This window comes from Nycticebus coucang, chromosome 21 (genome assembly GCF_027406575.1).
Source record: "Nycticebus coucang isolate mNycCou1 chromosome 21, mNycCou1.pri, whole genome shotgun sequence".
Lineage (NCBI taxonomy): Eukaryota > Metazoa > Chordata > Mammalia > Primates > Lorisidae > Nycticebus > Nycticebus coucang.
This window is the reverse complement of record NC_069800.1, coordinates 67175821-67197398: the sequence shown is the minus strand read 5'-3', so window position 1 is coordinate 67197398 and position 21578 is coordinate 67175821. Positions and strand designations below refer to the sequence as shown.

Genomic DNA, 21578 nt, shown 5'->3' with positions numbered 1-21578 from the left:
CTCTGGCATATGGGGCTGGCACCCTACTCCTTTGAGCCACAGGTGCTGCCCCATCTATATTTCTTAAATTTATTTATTTTTATTGTTAAATCATAGCTGTGTCCATTTGTGCAATCAAGAGCCCCAGCTATTTTTGTTGTTGTTGTTGCAGTTGTCATTGTTGTTCAGCAGGCCCAGGCCGGGTTTGAACCCACCAGCTCCAGTGTATCTGGCCAGCATCCTAACCATTGAACTATGGGCGCCAATCCTCTACTCAGTATATTTTAAAGCACTAATAATTTCTATATTTTGGTGCTTACTCTTAAACATTTATGTGCCTTTTGTTAAGGAGACTTTGTGTGGATTTTTCCAAACACTTATGACCTATTTAAGTTTAATTTTAAAAATTCTGAATGTGCCATTGGTTAATAAAGTATAGGAATATCTTATGACATTTTTAAACCTTAATTCTCTTATTTTAAATTGATTTTCATTTAGTTTTTACTAAAAATGCAAATACAATTTACTTTTGCTTTTTTTTTTCATGTAGGAAAAGTGGATATGTAATTTTGCCAAAATTTGGTGTTTCCCTATTAGTGAGAGGTTTTGTTATAAAAAGATTGCCCCTGAAGTGGGTCAGTATTAAAACCTTATTTTAATGTTTGCTGGGATCACTTCATTTGAATTTTTTGTTGTTATTGCTTTTTCGCTTTTTGGTTTGAGACAGCATCTCACTCTGTCACCCAGGCTAGAGTGCTGTGGTGTCAACTTAGCTCACAGCAACTTCAGACTCCTGGGCTCTAGCGATCCTCTTGCCTCAGCTTCCTGAGTAGCTGATACTACAGGTGCTGCCACTATGCTCGGCTAATTTTTCTGTTTTCAGTGTGTGTGTGGCAGGGTCCTAAGCTCAAGTAATCCACCTGCCCCAACCTCCTGGAGTATTGGCATTACAGGCGTGAGCCACTGTGTAGGCCTCATTTGAATACCTTAATGGATGCTTCTCAGTTCGAAGTCAAGAGTTATTTTTACTTTAGTCGTTTTTTTCTAGGTAAATAATTTTTACCCATTAGCAAACACTGGATCTGAAATATCTGTGAGCTGGTCTTTCTAGAAAAGTGGGAGTTGGTGAGAGAAACGTGCTACTTAGGGAGGTGGGGTTTGTTCTAAAATTTTTGTCTCCTGAAAAAAACGCTGGAATTTTGGTAGAGCTGGGGAGGAAAGGGGTTTGCTGGAGTTGTGTGGCTCATCCTGTAGGCATTTCCTGAGCCCCTGCCGGTGGCATGAAGATGAGACAGCTACAGGGACCTTTGTGCAGGGGCAGGGCTGACAAGTGCTCCATGAGTAAGCACAGAGCTCTGCGGGTCTGGGGATAGGGTCAGCAGTCTCCTGCTCCAGCCTCAGCCCATGCTGGAAGGGTGATGTGAGGAACTGGGGAACCAGTAAGGGCCCGTTGCAACTGCTCTGCCTGATATTTTTTGCCTCTCTGAGGTTGTCCATCGCCTTGGGCATCGCCGCCCACTGCCCTGAAGGGGTTTGGTCTGCTCTTAGAAGTCAGAGGTGCAAGTCTGAAGTTAGGCAGCTTCCCTGTGATGTGAGAGGGGCGGAGAGGAAGGTCCTACCTCTGGTCTCCTCTCTGTGGGGGATACCCCTCCCCATGGCACCTCCAAGATTCTAGGATTCTTACGCCTGTGGCCCCATGCCCCTCTTGCCCTTTCTGTGGGGCTCTGGAACCCAGAGAGGTGGACTCTTGGCTCCCCCATCAGGACAGTTTGGGAGAAGTCAAAGCCATCTGGGAGGAGCACAGACTCCACTGTGGTATTTTCCAACTCAGACTAAATATGGATTCTCTCATGGTCAGGCTGAGTTTAACATTCTGGATGCCAGTTTCCCAACATATTACTCTGCTCAGTATAAGCAGGGGGGTAGGGTGTACCTTTCCTTCTTGGATTTTAGAAATAAAGAACTTAGGTCAGGCATTGTGTTGGCACCTGTAATCTTGGCTACTTGGGAGGCTGAGGTAGGATGATTGCTTGAGCCCAGGAGTTTGAGGTTGCTGTGAGGAAGGAAGGAAAGAAGGAAGGAAGGCGTGAACAAACGGATTTAGGTTGGGTGTTGTGATGGGCACCTGCAGTCCCAGCTTACTCGGAAGGCTAAGGCAGGAGGATCACTTGAACTCAGGAGTTTGAGGTTGCAATGAGCTGTGATCACACCACTGTACTCTAGCCTGGAGGAGAGAGCAAGATTCTGTCTCAAAAAAAAAAAGAATGAACAAACCTCAGTTTTTTTTTTGTTTGTTTGTTTTTTTACGAACTTCTAATTTTTTGGAGACAGAGTCTTATTTTGTTGCCTTTGGTAGAGTGCCATGGCATCATAGCAAACTCAAACTCTTGGGCTCAAGTGATTCTCTTGCCTCAGCCTCCCAAGTAGCTGGGACTACAGGTACCCGCTACAATACCCAGCAGTTTTTAGAGATGAGGTCTCACTCTGGCTCAGGCTGGTCTGAAACCCGTGAGCTCAGGCAGTCCGCCCACCTCAGCCTCCAAGAGTGCTGGGATTACAGGCATGTAAGCCACCTCACCCGGCGATAAACAACATTTTTTTTTTTGAGCCAGTCTTACTATATAGCCCTCGGTAGAGTGCTGTAGCATCACAGCTCACAGCAACCTCAAATTCTTGGGCTTAAGTGATTCTCTTGCCTCAGCCTCCCAAGTAGCTGGGATTAGGCGACCGCCACAACACCCAGCTATTTTTCTGTTGCAGTTGTCATTGTTGTTTAGCTGGCCCAGGCTTTGTTCGAACCTGCCAGCCTCAGTGCATGGCACCGTAACCACTGTGCTATGGGCGCCAAGCCAATAAACAACATTTTTTTTTTTTGTAGAGACAGAGTCTCACCTTATCGCCCTCGGTAGAGTGCCGTGGCATCACACAGCTCACAGCAACCTCCAAATCCTTGGGCTTAGGCAATTCTCTTGCCTCAGCCTCCCGAGTAGCTGGGACTACAGGCACCCGCCACAAGGCCCGGCTATTTTTTTGTTGCAGTTTGGCCGGGGCTGGGCTTGAACCCGCCACCCTCGGCATATGGGGCCAGCGCCCTACCCGCTGAGCCACAGGCGCCGCCCAATAAACAACATTTTTAATGCTATTCCAGTTGGGTTTTGTTCAATTTTAATACTTCACAGTTTTCTCAGCCATTTTATTTATTTATTTTTTTTATAGAGACAGAGTCTCACTGTACCGCCCTTGGTAGAGTGCCGTGGCGTCACACGGCTCACAGCAACCTCTAACTCTTGGGCTTACGCGATTCTCTTGCCTCAGCCTCCTGAGCAGCTGGGACTACAGGCGCCCGCCACAACGCCCGGCTATTTTTTTTTGTTGTTGTTGCAGTTTGGCCGGGGCTGGGTTTGAACCCGCCACCCTCGGCATATGGGGCCGGCGCCCTACTCACTGAGCCACAGGCGCCGCCCTTCTCAGCCATTTTCTAATTGTTGGGTGTTTGGGTGTTTCTTACATTAATGCAGTGTGAGGAACCATCTCTGAACAAATTAACTTTTTGGGTTACTTCCTTGAGGTACAGTCTCAAAAGTATAAGTAGTGGATCACAGATGGGAGTGCACTGCAGGCCCTGGGCCTCCCACACTCCTGCCGTCTTTAGAGATTTGTGACTTTACAGTCATTTTTGCGCAGCTTTGTTTATTTATATTTTTCTTTGAAATATTTTCTCAAAGTCTAGTACATTTTACTTGGTTTCTTTTGGCTCTTCCCAGAAACCTTTGAATTTTTCTGTGTGTGAGATAGGGTCTCACTATACTGCCCAGGCTGGTCTCAAACGCCCCTTCTGCCTGGACCTCCCAGAAAGAGATAGCTGAGACTGTGGGCGCCATGTCTGGCCAAACCTTTAAAGTTTTAACATTAAGTTTAATATTAAGCCAAATACGTAGTCATAGGATTAACTTTGACTGTAAAAGAAAATAAAAGGTTGGCTGTGGTGAAACCCTGTGATCCCAGCTCTTTGGGAGGCTGAGGTAGGAGGTTCTCTTGAGCTCAGGAGTTCAAGACCAGGCAAGAGAGAGACCCCATTCCTACTAAAAGTAGAAAAATTAGCTGGGTGGGTTTGAGGTTGCTATGAGCCAGACCGAGGCCATAGCACTCTAGCCTAGGTGACAGAGTGAGACTGTGTCTCAAAACAACAAAAAAAGAAGAGAGGAGACTAAGGTTTGCCCAGCTCCCCCTTGCCAAGACCACCAGTGCCTCCGTCAGTTTCAGGTGTGGGTGTCCTCTCCACTGAGGGAGGGTGTGAGGAGAGGCCCAGGCCTTTTGGTGGGTCTGTTGCTCTTGGTCATAACAAGGGTCACACTAGAGACACGGGTCCCCACCACCTTAGCACGTGTTTGTTGGACACCTCCAACCCAGCTCCTGACTCAGGCTGAGGAGTTCAGGGCATAGTTGGTGGACAGCCAGCTGAGCCTGCACCTTGACGCCCTCCTTGAGGACCTCCAGGCCACTGTGTCACTTGGTAAGGCAGAGCACCTAGCCCCAAGCTGAGAGCCCTTTCCCTTGTAGTCCCTGGTGCTTGGCTCCTATTGGCTGGTCCCACCTCTTATGACTCACAGACTTTTATGTCTGAAAGGGCCCTTGGAGCTTGTCCAAGCAGGGCCTTCCATGGAGTTGGGGAGGGTGACCCTGCCCTGCAGCCCTGAGCCCAGGCCCTGGCTGGGGGGAGAAGAGCCTCTCTTTGGTTCCACCCAGCCCCTGGCAGAGGCTGGTCCTGGCCACCCTGAAGCCAGGTGCTCTGTGGCCTCCGCCTTGGCAGTTCTTGCCCAGGTCCCAGCTGGTGCTGTCCTCGGCCCACCTTACCCAGGAGCAGTGGAAGGGCAGCAAGAGTGGCCACTGCAGGCACAGGGACCGTGACTGGTCTGTTGCTGAGGACTCCACGTCTCTCATTAGTCTGTGGCTGTTGCCATGTGTGCTTTAGAAACTAGCAACACGTTACAGGAAGTCAGTGATGACAATGTGAAGTCTCCCTGTCTGCCTCCCATGTGGCTTCTGCCTACCCACGAAATGGCTCTTCCTTTAGCGTCTAGCTAGCCACCCCTCACCTTCCAATGAATGCTGAGCCCCAAGAGGCCCATCTGGGCCCTGGGGCTCAGAAATAGGATAGCTCGGAGTCACACCACTGCAATACCTTGGTGGTTGGTTGGCTGCTCAAGTGGCGCTTTGAAGTACTTTTAAGAAAAAGTTATTAAGAGTCCGTCACATTGCTTGATGTAAACAAAAGCGGCAAAGTGTTAAGAAATAGTGTATCTGAGTAAGGAGTGTAGGGCAATTCTCTGAGTTATTCTTATAACTTCTCCATAATTTGAAAGTTAAGAAAACAAAAAGATTCTCATTTTCCTTGAGTTGCCTTTATTTTGTCTTTATTTTGAGCAGGTATTATAACTTTCTCATTTAGGTTCTATTTTTTTTCTTGGTAGCAGAGGCTCAAGTATTTAAAGTTGACATTTCAAGTCACAGTGTATCTCAGATTTAAAATTTATAGAAATAGGGCGGCACCTGTGGCTCAGTGAGCAGGGCGCCAGCCCCATACTGATGGTGGTGGGTTCAAACCCAGCCCCAGACAAACTGCAACAAAAAAATAGCTGGGTGTTGTGGCAGGCGCCTGTAGTCCCAGCTAATGGGGAGGCTGAGGCAAGAGAATCGCCTAAAACCCAGGAGTTGGAAGTCGCTGTAAGCTGTGATGTCATGACCCTCTACCAAGGGTTATAAAGTGAGACTGTGTCTCTAAAAAAAAAAAAAAATTTAGAGAAATAATTTTCTTGCCTGGTTAAGATGGTCAGCTTTCTTTCTATGAGGTCTTGCTGTGTTGCCCAGGCAGGAGTACAGAGGCCACTCACAGGCACAATCACAGCTCACAGCAGGTTCAAACTCCTGGGCTGAAGTGATACTCCCTTCTGAGTGGCTGGGACTACAGAAGCTTGTTACACATAACTGACTGAAAAACAGTTTGTTTCAGAACTTTTTTTTTTTTTTGTGGTTTTTGGCCGGGGCTAGGTTTGAATCCACCACCTCTGGCATATGGGACCGGCGCCCTACTCCTTAAGCCACAGCCGCTGCCCTGTTTCAGAACTTTTTTTTTTTTTGTAGAGACAGAGTCTCACTGTACCGCCCTCGGGTAGAGTGCCGTGGCGTCACACGGCTCACAGCAACCTCTAACTCTTGGGCTTACGCGATTCTCTTGCCTCAGCCTCCCGAGCAGCTGGGACTACAGGTGCCCACCACAACGCCCGGCTATTTTTTTGTTGTTGTTGTTGCAGTTTGGCCGGGGCCGGGTTTGAACCCGCCACCTTTAGCATATGGGGCTGGCGCCCTACTCACTGAGCCACAGGTGCCACCCCCTGTTTCAGAACTTTTAAGTTAAATTTATTTAGAAGTTTGAGCCCTGTGAGATAGTTGCTGCTTCTATAAAATGTCACTGGTGTTTTTTTTTTAATTGTTCTCTCTAATTATTTATTTATTTATTTATTTTTATTTTTGGCCGGGGCTGGGTATGAACCTGCCACCTCCAGCATATGGGACCGGCGCCCTACTCCTTGAGCCACAGGCGCCGCCTGTTCTCTCTAATTATTAAAGAATCTGTTTTCCTGGCAAATAAAGAGATTTCATATGCATATAGGAAACCAAACAATGAGCCTACTGATTGCTATTTGAATCAGGGTGCTTGGACTTTCTGACATTTCCCATCACACGGCCAGTAAGCAGGTGTCAGTTGGGGACTCCAGGCTTTGAACTTAAATGATTCTTTTCCTCCATTTGAAATGTGTTTTTGTTCTCCTTCAACATCTTTTTGACCTGAGTGCTGTGAAGAATGAAGCCACCAGGTGGAGATGCCTGGTGCCACCTCCCTACCACCCCAGGGCTCTGGCGCTCCCCGGGCAGGATGCACTGGAGTAGATGGATCCTGTGACCCTTGTGTGGCCTTTCTGGATATCTTTTGTCTCCCTTTTTGTGGCCCATGGTCCCACTGCTCTAGTATAAGCAGTGTGTTTTCCTCTAGTTTTCAGGTCTGAGGCCAAGTTGGGGCCCTGGGCTGAGATATGGGGCCTGGACTGGTATGATGGCACCATGTGAAATGAACACTATGTCGGACTGGAGGGGAAGGCCCAGGGGGAGTGAGGCACAACTGCAGGGAGCAGGAAGCCTCAGCACCTCTGGGTTTGGGCCAGGACCACAGCAGGCTATGAGGGTGGGGAGCGAATGGAAGCCTTTTACCCTTTTCTGCCTCATTTTCCCGGCTGGAAATGTGAAATAGAATCATTACATTCCTCACAGGACATTGTGAAGGTGATTCCAGGTGATGTTTGAAATTTTTTCTTTTTGAGACAAAGTCTCACTCTGTTGCCCTGGGTAGAGTGCTGTGGTGTCGTCATAGCTCACAGCAACCTCAAACTCTTGGGCTTGAGCAATCCTCCTGCCTTAGCTTCCCCAGTAGCTTGTACTACAGGAGCCCAGCTAGTTTTTTCTATTTTTAGGAGAGATGGAGTCTCACTCTTGCTCAGGCTCGTCTTGAACCTCAAGGGATCCTCCTGCCTCAGGCTTTTAGAGTGCTGGGATTACAGGTGGGAGCATCACCCAGCCTGAAAATACTTTGTAAGGACTAAAGGAAGGCATGTGTGTGGTGACAAGTGAGTAAACACATGTAGGAGTGAATCCAGAGCTCTACTTCCCTTCTGCCCTGTGCCCCAGAGAGGCTGCCTCAGGCCATCTGGGGTGGCTCTTTGGGAAGGATGGGGAGTATTCCTCCATTAGACCAGCTGAATTTTCTTCTAAGAAACACCATCTTTGGGTATTTCAGGAAAGTGATGCTACTCGCCTTGCCAGCTGGGAGGATGGCATTTATAACAGGAATGATCAGGCAGCTTTATCTTTCCCAAGCAGTATAGACTGAATGTGCCTCCCCAAGAATTCACCTGCTGACCTCAGAATATGGTCTTATTTGGAAAAAGGGTCATTGCAGATGTAATTCGTTAAGATGATGTCATTGGGGTGGGTGGGCCTTAATCCCAATGTGACTGGTGTCCTTATAAAAAGGGGAAATTTGGACACAGCCACACGCTGGGGGACAGCGCTGAGTGAAGGTAAGGCAGAGATTGGGGTGATGCAGACCCAGAAGCCGGAGCGAGGTCTGGAACAACCTTCCCGGCTCTGCTGACATCCTGATTTCTGATGTCCAGAACTGTGCTAGAGTAACTTTCTGTTGTCTGAGCCACGGGTCTGTGACACTTTGTGATGGTAACAGTGAGAGGCAGAGTCAGGCAAACACGAGGATGCCGAGTTTTGAGAGGGCCTGGGGAGGGATGTGCCTGGGAGGGATGGTCTTGAGTCTTCTTCGATCTTGTAAGCCAGGGCTGAGTAGCCAAGAGATTCTGGTTGCTTCTCCTGTGTTCCACAGATACTGGACACCATCTCCTGGGCACTGAGCTAGCCTCCCTGAAGCAGGGCTGGGATCTGGCAATAAGCCAGAACCTCCATCCTTTTGGAAATTTGAGCTGGTTTGAGCTCAGATTTTTGGAGATTTTTAGGACTAAGGCTATTGCTCTTATGGGTATTTTGTGTGTATATAACATACATATTTTATATATACATAAAAGGGTATTTCTTTCTTTCTTTTTTTTTTTTTGTAGAGACAGAGTTTCACTTTATGGCCCTTGGTAGAGTGCCGTGGCATCACACAGCCCACAGCAACCTCCAACTCCTGGGCCCAAGCGATTCTCTTGCCTCAGCCTCCCGAGTAGCTGGGACTACAGGTGCCCACCACAACGCCTAGCTATTCTTTGGCTGCAGTTCGGCCGGGGCCGGGTTTGAACCCGCCACCCTCGGTATATGGGGCCGGCGCCCCACCGACTGAGCCACAGGCGCCGCCCAAAAGGGTATTTCTTGAAGTGTGAAGAATGAAGGCCCCAACTTGGGTTATTTCATCTGGATTTTCAGTTTGGGAGAGAAAGTTGCTTTTACTGCTGCTGTGTGTTTTCATTGCTCCTGGGATGTTCCGGTTGCTGTGTGTAGGGCTCTGCTTGGAAGCCCGTGTCCGTTTGTGGCAGTGGTTGGCTGTGAACCTGGAAACATGTTTCAGATGCCCCTCCTCAGGCACAAGCTTTGCGCCCTCTGGCACGTGGCCACCTTGCCACAGGTGCAGGAATAGGTCCTGCCTCTGCACACCTGTGCACCTGGTGGGTGTGCAGCAGCTCCTGCAGCAGCACCTCTCCACGCAGCCCACCTGTCCCTTCTGGGCTGCGTGGGGCCAGGAGGGTGGGCGCTGCCCTCCTCCCACTCTGCCCTACCCCACATGGCTGCTGTGCGCAGCCTCTGCCTGTGTGGCTCTGTATGACCCTTTCATTCTCACCCCACAGAGTCCATAGAGGAGGCGACACCAGAACTTCCAAATGAACAACCGAAAGGAAGATATGGAGATCGCATCCCACTATCGCCACCTGCTCCGTGAGCTGGATGAGCAGAGGCAGCATGGCGTGCTGTGTGATGTCTGCGTCGTCGTGGAGGGCAAGGTCTTCCGGGCACACAAGAATGTCCTGCTCGGCAGTAGCCGCTACTTTAAGACGCTGTACTGCCAGGTCCAGAAGACTTCCGACCAGGCCACTGTCACTCACCTGGACATCGTCACAGCCCAGGGTTTCAAGGCCATTATCGACTTCATGTACTCCGCCCACCTGGCCCTCACCAGCAGAAATGTCATCGAGGTGATGTCTGCTGCCAGCTTTCTGCAGATGACGGACATCGTGCAGGCATGCCACGACTTCATCAAAGCTGCTCTGGACATCAGCATCAAGTCGGATGCCTCTGATGAGCTTGTGGAGTTTGAGATGGGTGCCCCGGCCGGTAGCAGCACAGAAGCGCTGATCTCCGCCGTGATGGCGGGAAGGAGCATCTCCCCATGGCTGGCTCGGCGAACCAGTCCTGCCAATTCCTCTGGAGACTCAGCCATTGCCAGCTGCCATGAGGGGGGTAGCAGCTGCGGGAAGGAAGACCCAGAGCCCAAGGCCGACGGCCCCGATGACATTTCTTCGCAGCCCCTGTGGGCTGGAGATGTGGGCTTTGGGCCTTTGCACATCAAGGAAGAGCAGATTTCGCCACCTCAGTATGGAGGCAGCGAGCTACCCTCTGCCAAGGACAGCACAGTGCAGAACTCCTTCTCAGAGCAGGGTGCTGGGGATGGCTGGCAGCCCACAGGCCGCAGGAAGAATCGGAAAAACAAAGAGACTGTCCGGCACATCACGCAGCAGGTGGAGGATGACAGCCGGGCCAGCTCCCCAGGGTGCCCTTTTCTCCCAACGCCAGGTTGGCCCTTCAGCAGCCGAGACCCGAGTAAGCTTTTTGTTTGTTGCAGGCAGGTTCAGCTACCCTAGGCACCGTGTTTCGGTGGCCTTTGGCTGTTCATTTTGTGGCAGAAGCAGTGTATTTCCAGGCCCTGTGTGTCTGTCCCCAGCAGCACAGCACTGGTGTCACTGACACATGGAGCTCCTCAGGGGCTCCTGTGAAGTGGAGAGGCCTTGGCTGGGGGCTGGGGCCTGGGGCCTGGAGTGGCAGCTGGGGGCTCCTTTGGCTCCTGTGGGTGAGGGTTGGTACCGGGTTTCTTCCTGTGCATGTGGGGACCTCCTGTGGGGCAGACTGGTATGAAGGTACCAGGTGGCCTTCAACCCTAGATGGCCTACCCCTTGGACTTGGGGTATTGGCTGTCGCTGTTGTAGCGGATATCAAAGAAAAACATCACACAAACCCATCTTGTCCTTGGACCCTCAGCCTGCTTTGCCCTGGCGTGATTGCCACGCAGCAGGTGGGACATGGGTAGGGGTCAGTTCAGAGGAGATCGCTCTGGGAAGCAGCCTCTCCTAGTGAGGCTCTAGTGGTTTGAACCAACAGATGGGTGTTTCTTCTTACAGCTGTGAGTGTGTCTGCACAAGGTGGAAGGTCTCTTCCCGGGCCCACACACAATTTACTATGTTTGTTTCAAGAGCTCTGAGCCTAGCTTTGTCAAAGCTGGCCCTCACACCTGAGTTATAGTTTCTTCTGTCACCCAGATGAGTAAATAGTCAGATGTTTACTTAGTTCCAGGCACCACTTCTGGTGCTGAGCCTGTATCCCCACTGCTGGCAGGTACACGGAGGATGCCCTCCCTGACTGCAGGCTGTATCCCTGGTCAGGGAAAGTTATTCGGAGCCAGGTGCAGTGGTGGCACTTTCAGTCCTAGCCACTGGGGTGGGGGAAGTGGCAGGACTGCCTGAGCCCCAGAGTTTGAGGCTACACGGAGCTGTGATGGAGCCTGGTAATACGGTACCCTGTTTGGCCAGCGAAGTAAGATTCCATCTCTGAAAAAAAAAAAGAGTATTGGGTCAGAGCAGGGTGGGGGGTTCTGGGCATGCACTGGCTGTGGGAAGGCCCTTCCAGTATGAAGGTCAGAAGTCAGCCTGGGACACATCATGAGCAGGGCACAGGAGACAACAAACTCTCAGACCCTAAGCCCCAGGAAATGGTGCAAACACTGAATGTGCTGTGGTGCAGAGGGCGGCCTGCTCCCTGGGCCCTTCCTCTTCCCAAATTGGGAGTGGGAGGACAGGAAGGGAACTCTCAGGGCTGCAAGCTGGAAGGTAAAGCCAGCCCCAGGTATACTGTAGCTTTCCTTATTGTGATGAAATATGCGTGACACAGACTTTACCATTCTAACCATTTTTAAGTGTGCAGTTAACATTAAATCTTGAACGACAGGGATATGTTCTCTCGCAATTTTGTTGTGCGAACATCACAGACACACCCACATCACAGACACCACCACTGGGTGGTCTGACTGCTGCTCCCTTGGGCCATGTGTGTACCTGCTGCTCCCCTGGGCCGTGTCTGCACCTGCTGCTCCCCTGGGCTGTGTGTGCACCTGCTGCTCCCCTGGGCCGTGTGTGCACCTGCTGCTCCCCTGGGCTGTGTGTGCACCTGCTGCTCTCCTGGACTATGTGCACCTGCTGCTCTTGGCTACAAATCTGCATGGCTGCAACTCTTCTGAATGCCACAGGCAGCTGCAGCACAAGGGTGTTTGTGTATCTAAACAACCAAAACAGAAGGCTAAGTTCTTTTGTCTCTGAACACATCTAAATGTAGAGAAGGTGGTGCCTCGCACCTGTTGTCTCAGCTACGCCGGAGGCTGGGGTGGGAGGATTGCTTGAGCTCAGGAGCTTGAGACCAGCCTCATTAATGTAGTAACACCCTGTTTCTCAAAAAAAAAAAAAAAAAGATGATAAAAAATGTAAAAAATGGGCGGCGCCTGTGACTCAGTGGGTAGGGTACCAGCCCTGTATACTGAGGGTGGTAGGTTTAAACCCAGCTCTGGCCAAACTGCAACAAAAAAAATAGCTGGACATTGTGGGGGGTGCCTGTAGTCCCAGCTACTTGGGAGGCTGAGGTAAGAGAATCGCTTAAGTCCAGGAGTGGAGGTTGCTGTGAGCTGTGTAACGTCACAGCACTCTACCAAGGGCAATAAAGTGAGACTGTCTCTACAAAAAAAAAAAAAGGTAAAAAATGGTCTTCGCACCTGTAGCTCAGTGAGTAGGGTGCCGGCCACATACACTGAGGCTGGTGGGTTCGAGCCTGGCCCTGGCCGGCTAAACAATAGTGACAACTGCAACCAAAAAAAAAAAAAATAGCCAGGTGTTGTGGTGGGCAGCTGTAGTCCCAGCTACTTGGGAGGCTAAGGCAAGAGAATCGCTGAACCCCAAGAGTTTGAGGTTGCTGTGAGCTGTGATGTCACAGCACTTTACCAAGGGCAACATAGTGAGACTTCGTCTCAAAAAAAAAATGTAAAAAATGGGACACGTGTATAGGGCACTTACCATAACTGGAGCTGCTCTGGGCGAGTCAGTGCATGGTGAATGGTGTGCACCATGTAGACTTTATAAGCCTTCTGCATTTAGGCTTTGCAGAATCTATTTTAAAAATTGTGCTAGGACGTTACGACAGCTACAGTGTCATTAAGGATGGGAATTTTTCAGCTCCATTAAATCTCATGGGACTACCGTCGTGTATTCAGTTGTCACTGACCAAAACATTGTGATAGGGCATAGAGCACATTTAGGCTGCTGTGCAACCATCTTACTATCTATTTCCAGAACTTTCTCATCATTCCAAACTGAAACTCTGTATCCATTAAACAATATGTCCCCTTCCCTCCTTCCCCCACCTTAGGTAACCAGGTAATGGCCATTCTAGGTGACACACTGTAGCTTCTGCTGCTCATCTTGATTCTAGTTGTTGCTGGGTGTCCCTGCAGGGTCAGATTCCTGGCTGTGAAGTAATTGCTGGTTTAACTCAGGGGTACTCAACCTGGGGCTGGGCACTCCTGGGCCCTGCGAGGTGTTGGCAGCACCTTGGCCCCACCCACTATATGCTGTAGCACCTGCCCCAGATCCCCTACATCCAACATAGCAACCAAAAATGTCTGCAGACATTGCCAGACATCCCCTGGTCTCCTGCCCCAAGAACTATTGGAGTTTAATTGAGCAAATCAGAAGCACATTACATTTCTGAGCTGGTAGAAGGATGGTTCATTTCCTGGCAGGTGGGGAGCGTGGCCTTCTGCCTGCTCCTGACTGATCTCCCACCAGTTCCAACTGAAACATGAGAAGCAGTAGGCCCTAGTGAATGGCAGGGCTTTGTGGGAAATGTTCTAATGTTCAAAGGTGTCCGGGCCTCGGGGCTCCATCCCTGGTCCCAGGACACCTGGCTGTGCAGGCCCTAAGTCACCCTTGGGTGATCTGCTAGAGGCCTTTATATTACCAGAGTTGATCATGGTTTTAAGAAACAGTGCTCTCCATAAGCCTGTGGGTTGGATGTTTTAAATGCAGTTGTCGAGCAGAAGGTGTTTTTAGGATCCAACAAGTGACTTTGGCTGTGTACTTTTGTTAGAGTCTGAAATCCCTTCAGTTACCAAGGCAACATGCAATCTTCCGTCAGATCAGTCTGAGTTGCTAAGACAGGACATGAGGCTGTGGGCTTGTGCGTGGGATAGTTCTGTCCATATTATGGTGGCCAGTTGTGCCTTGAGCCTCGAGCTGTCATCCTCCACCCCTGGCCCTTGGGCTGAGATTTGGAAGCATAAATTCTGATTTCCGATGGAGGTCATTTTGTTTTTGTCAAAGATTTATTACATCTTAGAGAAGATGTATTCTCATTCCATCTATAGGAGAAAAAAAGCCCTTTTGTAAAGAAATGTATCCGGTGGTGACTGTGGCCCATTGGGACACTTGATACAGAGGCTGGGTGGCCTCTTCATACGGAGGACAGCTTGGCCTCTGTCCTCCCAGGCCTCTTCCCTGCCTCTTGGTGGCCTGTTAGCAGGCCAAGTGCATTCTAACCCTTGGAGCCAATTGCTGCAGATGAAGGAGAAACTGGCCAAGGAAGGGGCCACGGCTGGTGTCCTCTCCTGTGTCCCTCCTAAGTCCCTTCTCATATCCCCTCCTGTGTCCTTCCTATGTCTCCTTCTAGATCTCTCCTGTGTCCCTCCCGTGTTCCCTCCCATGTCTCCTTCTCATGTCCTGTCCTGGGTCTCCTCCTCACCCTCCAGGAAGGGGGAGGAGGAAGCACCCCCAATTATCTTAGGCATCCTGAATGAGGCAGGCGCAGCCTTAACTGAGGGGAAGACTCAATTCTGACTGAGGGCGGGAACCCTCCAGCCCTCCTGGTGGCCCCAGGAACTCTTGAGTGCCACGCCCGTAGCCTCTCTGGACAGTATTTGTGGAAGAGGCTACCTTCTCATGGCTCATCTCAGAAGTACGGCAGGCCCGGCCATGTCTACTGAAAGGAACTGTGTGAGAGGGTTTGAGGGGGGCAACACTGTATGCTTCAGTGAGTTGCGGGCTGAGCTGGGTCCACCTCCACCCGCACGGGATGTTTTGGGGAGCTGAGCCAGTCCTGTGTTCTGCACCCCTCCTCATGCCTGGAGCACGATTGAATCCTTCAGGAGTGTGCGGGGTCACTGCAGCCAGTACTGATCAGACCCATGACAGTCTGTTAGGGCAGGCTGGGAGGTACAGGAGGTACAGACAGTATGGGAGGCCCTGCTGGCGAGGGGCACAGGAGAGGGGCAGAGACTCATGGGGAGACCCTGATGTCCTCAGTGAACCAGAAGGAACTCTGGCGGAGGGGCCATGACCTTCACTTCTGCACCTCTGCCTGGTCTGTGGCTGAGGGCTTCACTGCCTGGATAGGTGTCGTTGCTCTCACTGTGCATAGCCTGGCCTTTCTTTGCCCCTGGACTTTCTAGATCTGGGTCCCTAATCCTGGGCATGGGTTGGGCAGGGGTTTGGCAGAGGGCCACCTCTCCTGTCCTCCTCCCCTGCTCACCCTTACCCTCCTCTGACCGTCCTGCCTCCTCTGCCTTCACAGACCCTGGTGAGTCCATGTAAGGCCCACTCGAATAATCTGAGATCCTTGACTTTTTTTTTTTTTTTTTGCAGTTTCTGGCCAGGGCTGGGTTTGAACCTCTGGCATATGGGGCTGGCACCCTACTCCTTTGAGCCACAGGCACCGCCCAGATCCATGACTTGATCACATCTGTGCATTCCCTTCTGCCATCAGAGATGACTTATCCACAGGCTCTGGGGACCAGAATGTGGGCATCTCTGGGGGGATGTTATCAGCCTGCCACACAAGTATGCCTGTAATAATGAGGTGTTTTGAGGGGAAAACGGCCACTCCTGTTTTCTGTTTTTTGAGATATAATATATATACAACAAGCCACACAGATTTTCAGGTGTATAGTTTGGATGATTTTTTGTTTCTACCCATAACATTGCATTGGGAAAATACTTAAATTTAGAGTTGAAAAAAATGAAAGAGTGAGCTCGTCTGCTGTCCAGGCACTCCAGTTCTTAACATTTTGCTATGGTTGCTTTATTATCTATCCATCAAACAACCCAAAACACATCTTATTTCAATGCGTTTCAAAGTACATTATAGACATCAGTGTACTCCATCTAGATGCTTCAGCAGGCATTTCATAATTAGAGTTAAGTGTATTTATGTCTTTTAGCTAAATTTCATACACCATGAAGTGCAGCGATCGCAAGTATACCTCTTGATAATTTTAGAGGAGTGCAGGTCCCTCACCTATTCAGATGCAGGACTTCTGGGGAGTCCCCAGGCCCGCAGCCTTCCGTCCTAGATGGATTTTGCAGGATCTGCCCTCCGTGCAAGTGAAGCAGCGCAGGGCTCTGCCTTGTGAGGTGTCTGCATCAGTGAGTCTGTGCCCGACCCGTGTTGCCCCACCTCCCTGTAGTTCGTCTCTTTTCCACTGTGGTGTTATTTCCCCTTGTCAGGCACTTCCTGGGTCTGATATCCAGTCCCTTCTTTGTAGACTTCTGGGCTGTTACCAGTTTTTGCTACTGTGAAGAAAGCTTCTGGGGACATTTTAGTAAGGCTATTTTGTGGATATGTATCTTTACTTCTTTTAAATACCTGGGAGTGGTGTCGCTGGGTCATGGGGGGTGTTAGTGTTATAGAAACCACCAAACTTTGTTCCTGAGTGGCTGCACCATCTGTGGTTTTCCTAGAAGTCCTACCATAGATCCCTGTACTGAGTTGGGTTTGGTGTGTAGCTGGAGGTTGGCCTGAGGACCGCCCTGAATGTGGTGTTCAGTGCCCCAGAGCCACTACCCCAGCCCATCTTTTATCCGTTGAGTCACTTGACTGCACGGCTGTGCAAAAGCTTAGTAACCAGGTATGTGAAATTAAAGAGAATTTCTTATATGATGTGAGCATGTTTTGGTGGTTGTAGTAAATGAGGAAACTTGGTTTAAACGTGGATAAGAAATGTAGCACTTTAGAAATTAAGAATATATGTTAAACACTTGTAAGAAGATAAACTTTTAGACACAGTGCATCCATAATCATTTTCCTGTATAATTACATTTATTTTCTTTCATTTTTCCTTTTCTTTTTGAGACAGAGTGTCACTCTGTTACTCAGGCTGGAGTGCCGTGGCTCATCACAGCTTATAGAAGCCTCAAATGCCTGGGCTCAAGCGATCCTCCTGCCTCTGACTCCTGGGTAGCTGGGACTGCAGGCGAGCACCATGACACCTGGCTAATATTTTTTATTTTTAGTAGAGACAGGGTCTTGCTCTTGTTCTTGTGCAGGCTTTTTTCGAACTCCTGGTGGCCTCACGTGATCGTCCTAGGATTAGAGTGCTAGGATTAGAGGGGTGAGCCACCATGCCTGGCCAGACCAGATTTCTTTTACATGCTTTTCAACTTAGATTGTTAATATAAATATAACCCAAATTAAAATTCTGGTTTTAGGTCAGATGTAGTGGCTTAGGCATGTTATCCCACTGTTTTGGGAGGCTGCGGCAGGAAGGAAGAGGCAGGATCGCTTGAGCCCAGGAGTTTGAGACTGCAGTGAGCTATGATATCACCACTGCACTCCAGCCTGGGTGACAGAAAAGCTGGTAAATACCTGGCCTCCCAGGCAGGGAGTTTTTAGTTTTAAGCTTATTATGGATTGAATTTTGTGTTGAATCCCTAACCCCAGTGTGATTATATTTGAAAATGGGCATTTAAGGAGGTAATTAATGTTAGATGAGGTTGCAAGAGTGGGCCCTGATCTGACAGGACAGTGTCCCTGTGAGAAGAGACACCAGAACCTGTGCACACTTTGCTCCCTGGAGCCAAGGAAAAGCTGTGTGCCTGCTGAGCTTTGTTGTGGGCTGAGCCGTCCACACCAGGGGAACAAGCTCTGAGCTGCTTGGCCCTCACAGCACTGGTCTGAAGAATCTCCACTAATGTTTCTTGTTCAGAGGTGTTCGCAGATATTAGCCAGTGGACCTTAAGCTGTCTGCTCCAACCCGGAGTGCCACCTCCCCTCCCCTGCCTTCATGTCCCTTTGTCCTCCTGGTCCTGGTCCCAGTTCCTGTCTGTGTGGTTTTGATCTCAATTCTTGTCTCTGTGTTCTGATCCTGAGTCCTGTCCCTGTGGTTCTGATCCTAAGTTCTGTGAAAGACCACAGTTGAAAATACCCTTTTCCTTGAAGAAAATGCTTCCGAATCATGTATCTGACAAGGGATTGATATCTAGACTATATAGGAACTCCTACAATTTAGCAGCAAACAAACAAACAAAAAAAAAAACCACTTCAAAAATGAGCAAAGGACATAATAGACATTTCTCCAGGCTCGGCGCCTGTGGCTCAAGTGGCTAAGGCGCCAGCCACATACACCTGAGTTGGCGGGTTTGAATCCAGCCCAGGCCCACCAAACAACAATGACGGCTGCAATCAAAAAATAGCCGGGCATTGTGGTGGGTGCCTGTAGTCCCAGCTACTTGGGAGGCTGAGGCAGGAGAATTGCTTGAGCCCAGGAGTTGGAGGTTGCTGTGAGCTGTAATGCCACCACACTCTACCCAGGGTGACAGCTTAGGGCTCTGTCTCCAAAAAAAAAAAAAAAAAAAAAAAATAGACATTTCTCCAAATGACCAGTGATCACGTGAAAAGATGCTCAACATCATTAATAATGAGGAAATACAAGTCAAAACTACAGGAGATGCCACCTTACACCCATTAGGAAAATACCAATTTTTGGCCAAAGTGAAGGAAATAGTACCTTGTGCCCTCCTGGTGGGAATGTCAAAACATGCAGCCTCTGTGTAAGAGAGCATGAGAGTTTTTTGTTCGTTTGTTTTTGTTTTTTGAGACAGAGTCTCAAGCTGTTGCCCTAAGTAGAGTGCCATGGCGTCATAGCTCAAAGCAACCTGCAACTCAGGCTCAAGTGATTCTCTTGCCTCCATTTTTCTATTTTTAGTAGAGACGGGGTCTCATTTTTGCTCAGGCTGGTCTTGAACTCGTAAGCTCAAGCAATCCCCCTACCCCAACCTCCCAGAGTGCTAGGATTACAGGTGTGAGCCACCACGCCCAGCCAGCATGGGAGTTTTTTAAAAAATTAAAAATAGAATTACTGTGTGATTCAGCAATTCCACTTCTGGGTGGCAAGACCCCCCTTTTAAAAACATATTACACATTAAAAAATTAGCAGTTCTGCTGGGGCATAAGCTGGTAGACCCAGCTATTCAGGTGGCTGAGGCAGGAGGATCACCTGGCCTTAGGAGACAAAGGCTGCAGTGAGCAGTGATGCTGTGGCACTCCAGCCTGTGTGACAGAGAAAGACTCCATCTCACGAGAAAAAGTGATGATTCCTTAATATTTACAAACATTTGGTTGGTGCTTGTTTTCCTGACATGTCTTGGTACAGTCCTTTCGCTCTGGTTTGGAGGACTTGTCTTGCCCATCTCCTCTGGTTTTCCTTGCCATGAATTTGGTGAACAGGCCTCTGAACTTCCCATATTTCTGCTGGCGCCATTTGACACGTGCTCCCCTCCCTGCGTCTCCTTGGACCCTGGCAGCTCAGCACAGGGCTGTGACTGCATTTGGGCACCTGTTCCCAGATGTCTTCCACGTCACATCCAAGGGCCTGAAAGATGGCTGTCTTCATTTCTGTCACAAAGGATGGATGCCTGAGCTGCATTGACTATGATTTCTACTACGGCTGGTGGTTGCCTGGGGCTGGCCTTGCCTCCACTCTTGACAGCTTCTCTCCCTGACAGCCTCCTCCCTCTGACAGCCTCCTTCTGATAGCCTCCCTCCCTGACAGCCTCCTCCCTCTGACAGCCTCCTCCTTCTGACAGCCTCCTTCCTGACAGCCTCCTCCCTCTGACAGCCTCCTCCTTCTGACAGCCTCCTCCCTCTGACAGCCTCCTCCTTCTGACAGCCTCCTTCCTCTGACAGCCTCCTCCCTCTGACAACCTCCTCCCTCTTACAGCCTCCCTCCCTAACAGCCTCTTCCCTCTGATAGCCTCCCTCCCTGATAGCTTCCTCCCTCTGACAGCCTTCCTTGGCCTCTCCTTGGCCTGCAAAGTTCCCTTCCTACCCTCCTGCAGCCTCTGTCTCCTCTATTTCCTCCTCCAGGGCACCTCTGCCCGGATCAGCCCTGCATGCTGGCAGCGGGTGGGTCCTGCCTTCCCTATGCCCTCCTTGCCTGGGCCTGAGAAGGCCTTGCTATTTGTTCCCCTGAGTGTCTCCACACCCCAAGGGGCCTGCAGGGCAGCAACCTCCTTCTGGCTCTGCCACTGGGCTCCAGGGTCTGCGGAAATGTTTATGCCCTGTGTGACCCTCTGCTGGGGGGAAGCTTCTCCAAGCCTGGGCTGACTCGAGCATGATGCTCAGTAGAATCTGTTGCATGAATAACTCAGGGTCACAGGCCACACTGCCTGTTTAAAGTGAGCAGTTGGGATGGCGTATAGTGTCATCACCTGAGCAGGAAATACTATGCCTCAGGTGCTCACCCCAAGATTCCCCCCACCTGTAGGCCCTATCTCCTCTGTCCCTGTGGAGACTTAACAGAAATGAAAGGCTATGAGGTATGGCCTCTTCCACCAAGCATCAGCACCTTCACCCTCACCCATGTCACCCCATGTCATTGCCTTCACTTGCACCCACGTCACCCCGTGTCAGTGCCTCAGTGCTCTGTGTTTGCCTTGCTCCCGGCACATACAGGCCACATTGTGCTTGTCCTTCCTTCAGGGATGGACATTTGAGCTGTGGCCCTTGTGGACAGTTGTGGGCAGTGTTGCTGTGACGTTCATATAAAAGCTGTGGGGCCATGCTCTCCGGCCATGCTCTCCTCTCTCCTGGGTGTGCCTGCAGGTGGGACTGTTGGCTGCGTGGCAACTCTATATGTGATGTTTTGAAGAGCTGCCCACTCCTTCCACGGGGGCAGCACCTGCCCACAGTGTCTGGGGGTTCTACCATCTCATGTCCTTGCCAGCGTTGTCATCACCTGTTTCCTCAATGTGGCTGCCCTGGCTGGAGGGTGTGAGCTGGTGACTCCTGCCGTTTTGGGCTTCTTCCCTGGTGATCACTTAACTGGAGTCTTTTCATGCACTCATTGGCCATTTGTGTTTTCTTGGGGCAAATGTCTAGTGGGACCTTTTGCCCATGCTTGAATCAAGTCACGGTGTCTGTCTCATATCACACTGTGACCTGCAGATGCTCTTTCTCTGCTCTGTGCCATTTGCTCCATTTCCCACCGGCGCCTTCGAGGCACAGGGGTCTCTATCTGGGCCGAGCCCATCTCACCAGTTTTGGTGCTTATGCTTTTGGTGTCACAGCTGAGAATCTGTTGCCACACCTGAGGCCCTGCAGATTTTCTTCTAAGAGTTTTGTAGTTTTCGCTTTCACATTTGGGGCATTGACTCTCTTTGATGTCTCCTCTTCTCTGAGAGTCAGAAATACCACAGCCCCAAGAGCCTCGGGCTTGCACCCTGGGCCCTGGAGTAGAACTTGGAGCCAGTTCTGGCCCCTTGTCTGGCGGATGACCCCAGGGTACTGAGTCAAGGTCCTCTGTGACAACCGGGCAGTGACTGTGTGGCCGAGGGTGTATCATGACCAGGGCTGGCAGGACCCACGTGGTGGTATGGGCTGAGGCCTCCGTGCTGCTCTGGGCAGGTGCCTGGCCCATGAGGCTAGATGGGGCTTGGTGCCACTCTGCGGCAAGCAGCTGG

At 50.3% G+C, this 21578-nt stretch overlaps 1 protein-coding gene across 2 annotated transcripts in view; it reads left to right on the top strand.

Moving 5' to 3' along the window:
- Nucleotides 1-21578, top strand: part of ZBTB46 (zinc finger and BTB domain containing 46) — a 61457-nt gene that overhangs the window by 10003 nt on the left and 29876 nt on the right. For both annotated transcript variants that reach the window (XM_053574902.1, XM_053574903.1), the window contains one exon: nt 9384-10353. In XM_053574902.1, the coding sequence (XP_053430877.1) occupies nt 9417-10353 (937 nt within the window). In that variant the 5' untranslated portion in view covers nt 9384-9416. The remainder of the gene's footprint in view (nt 1-9383; nt 10354-21578) is intronic.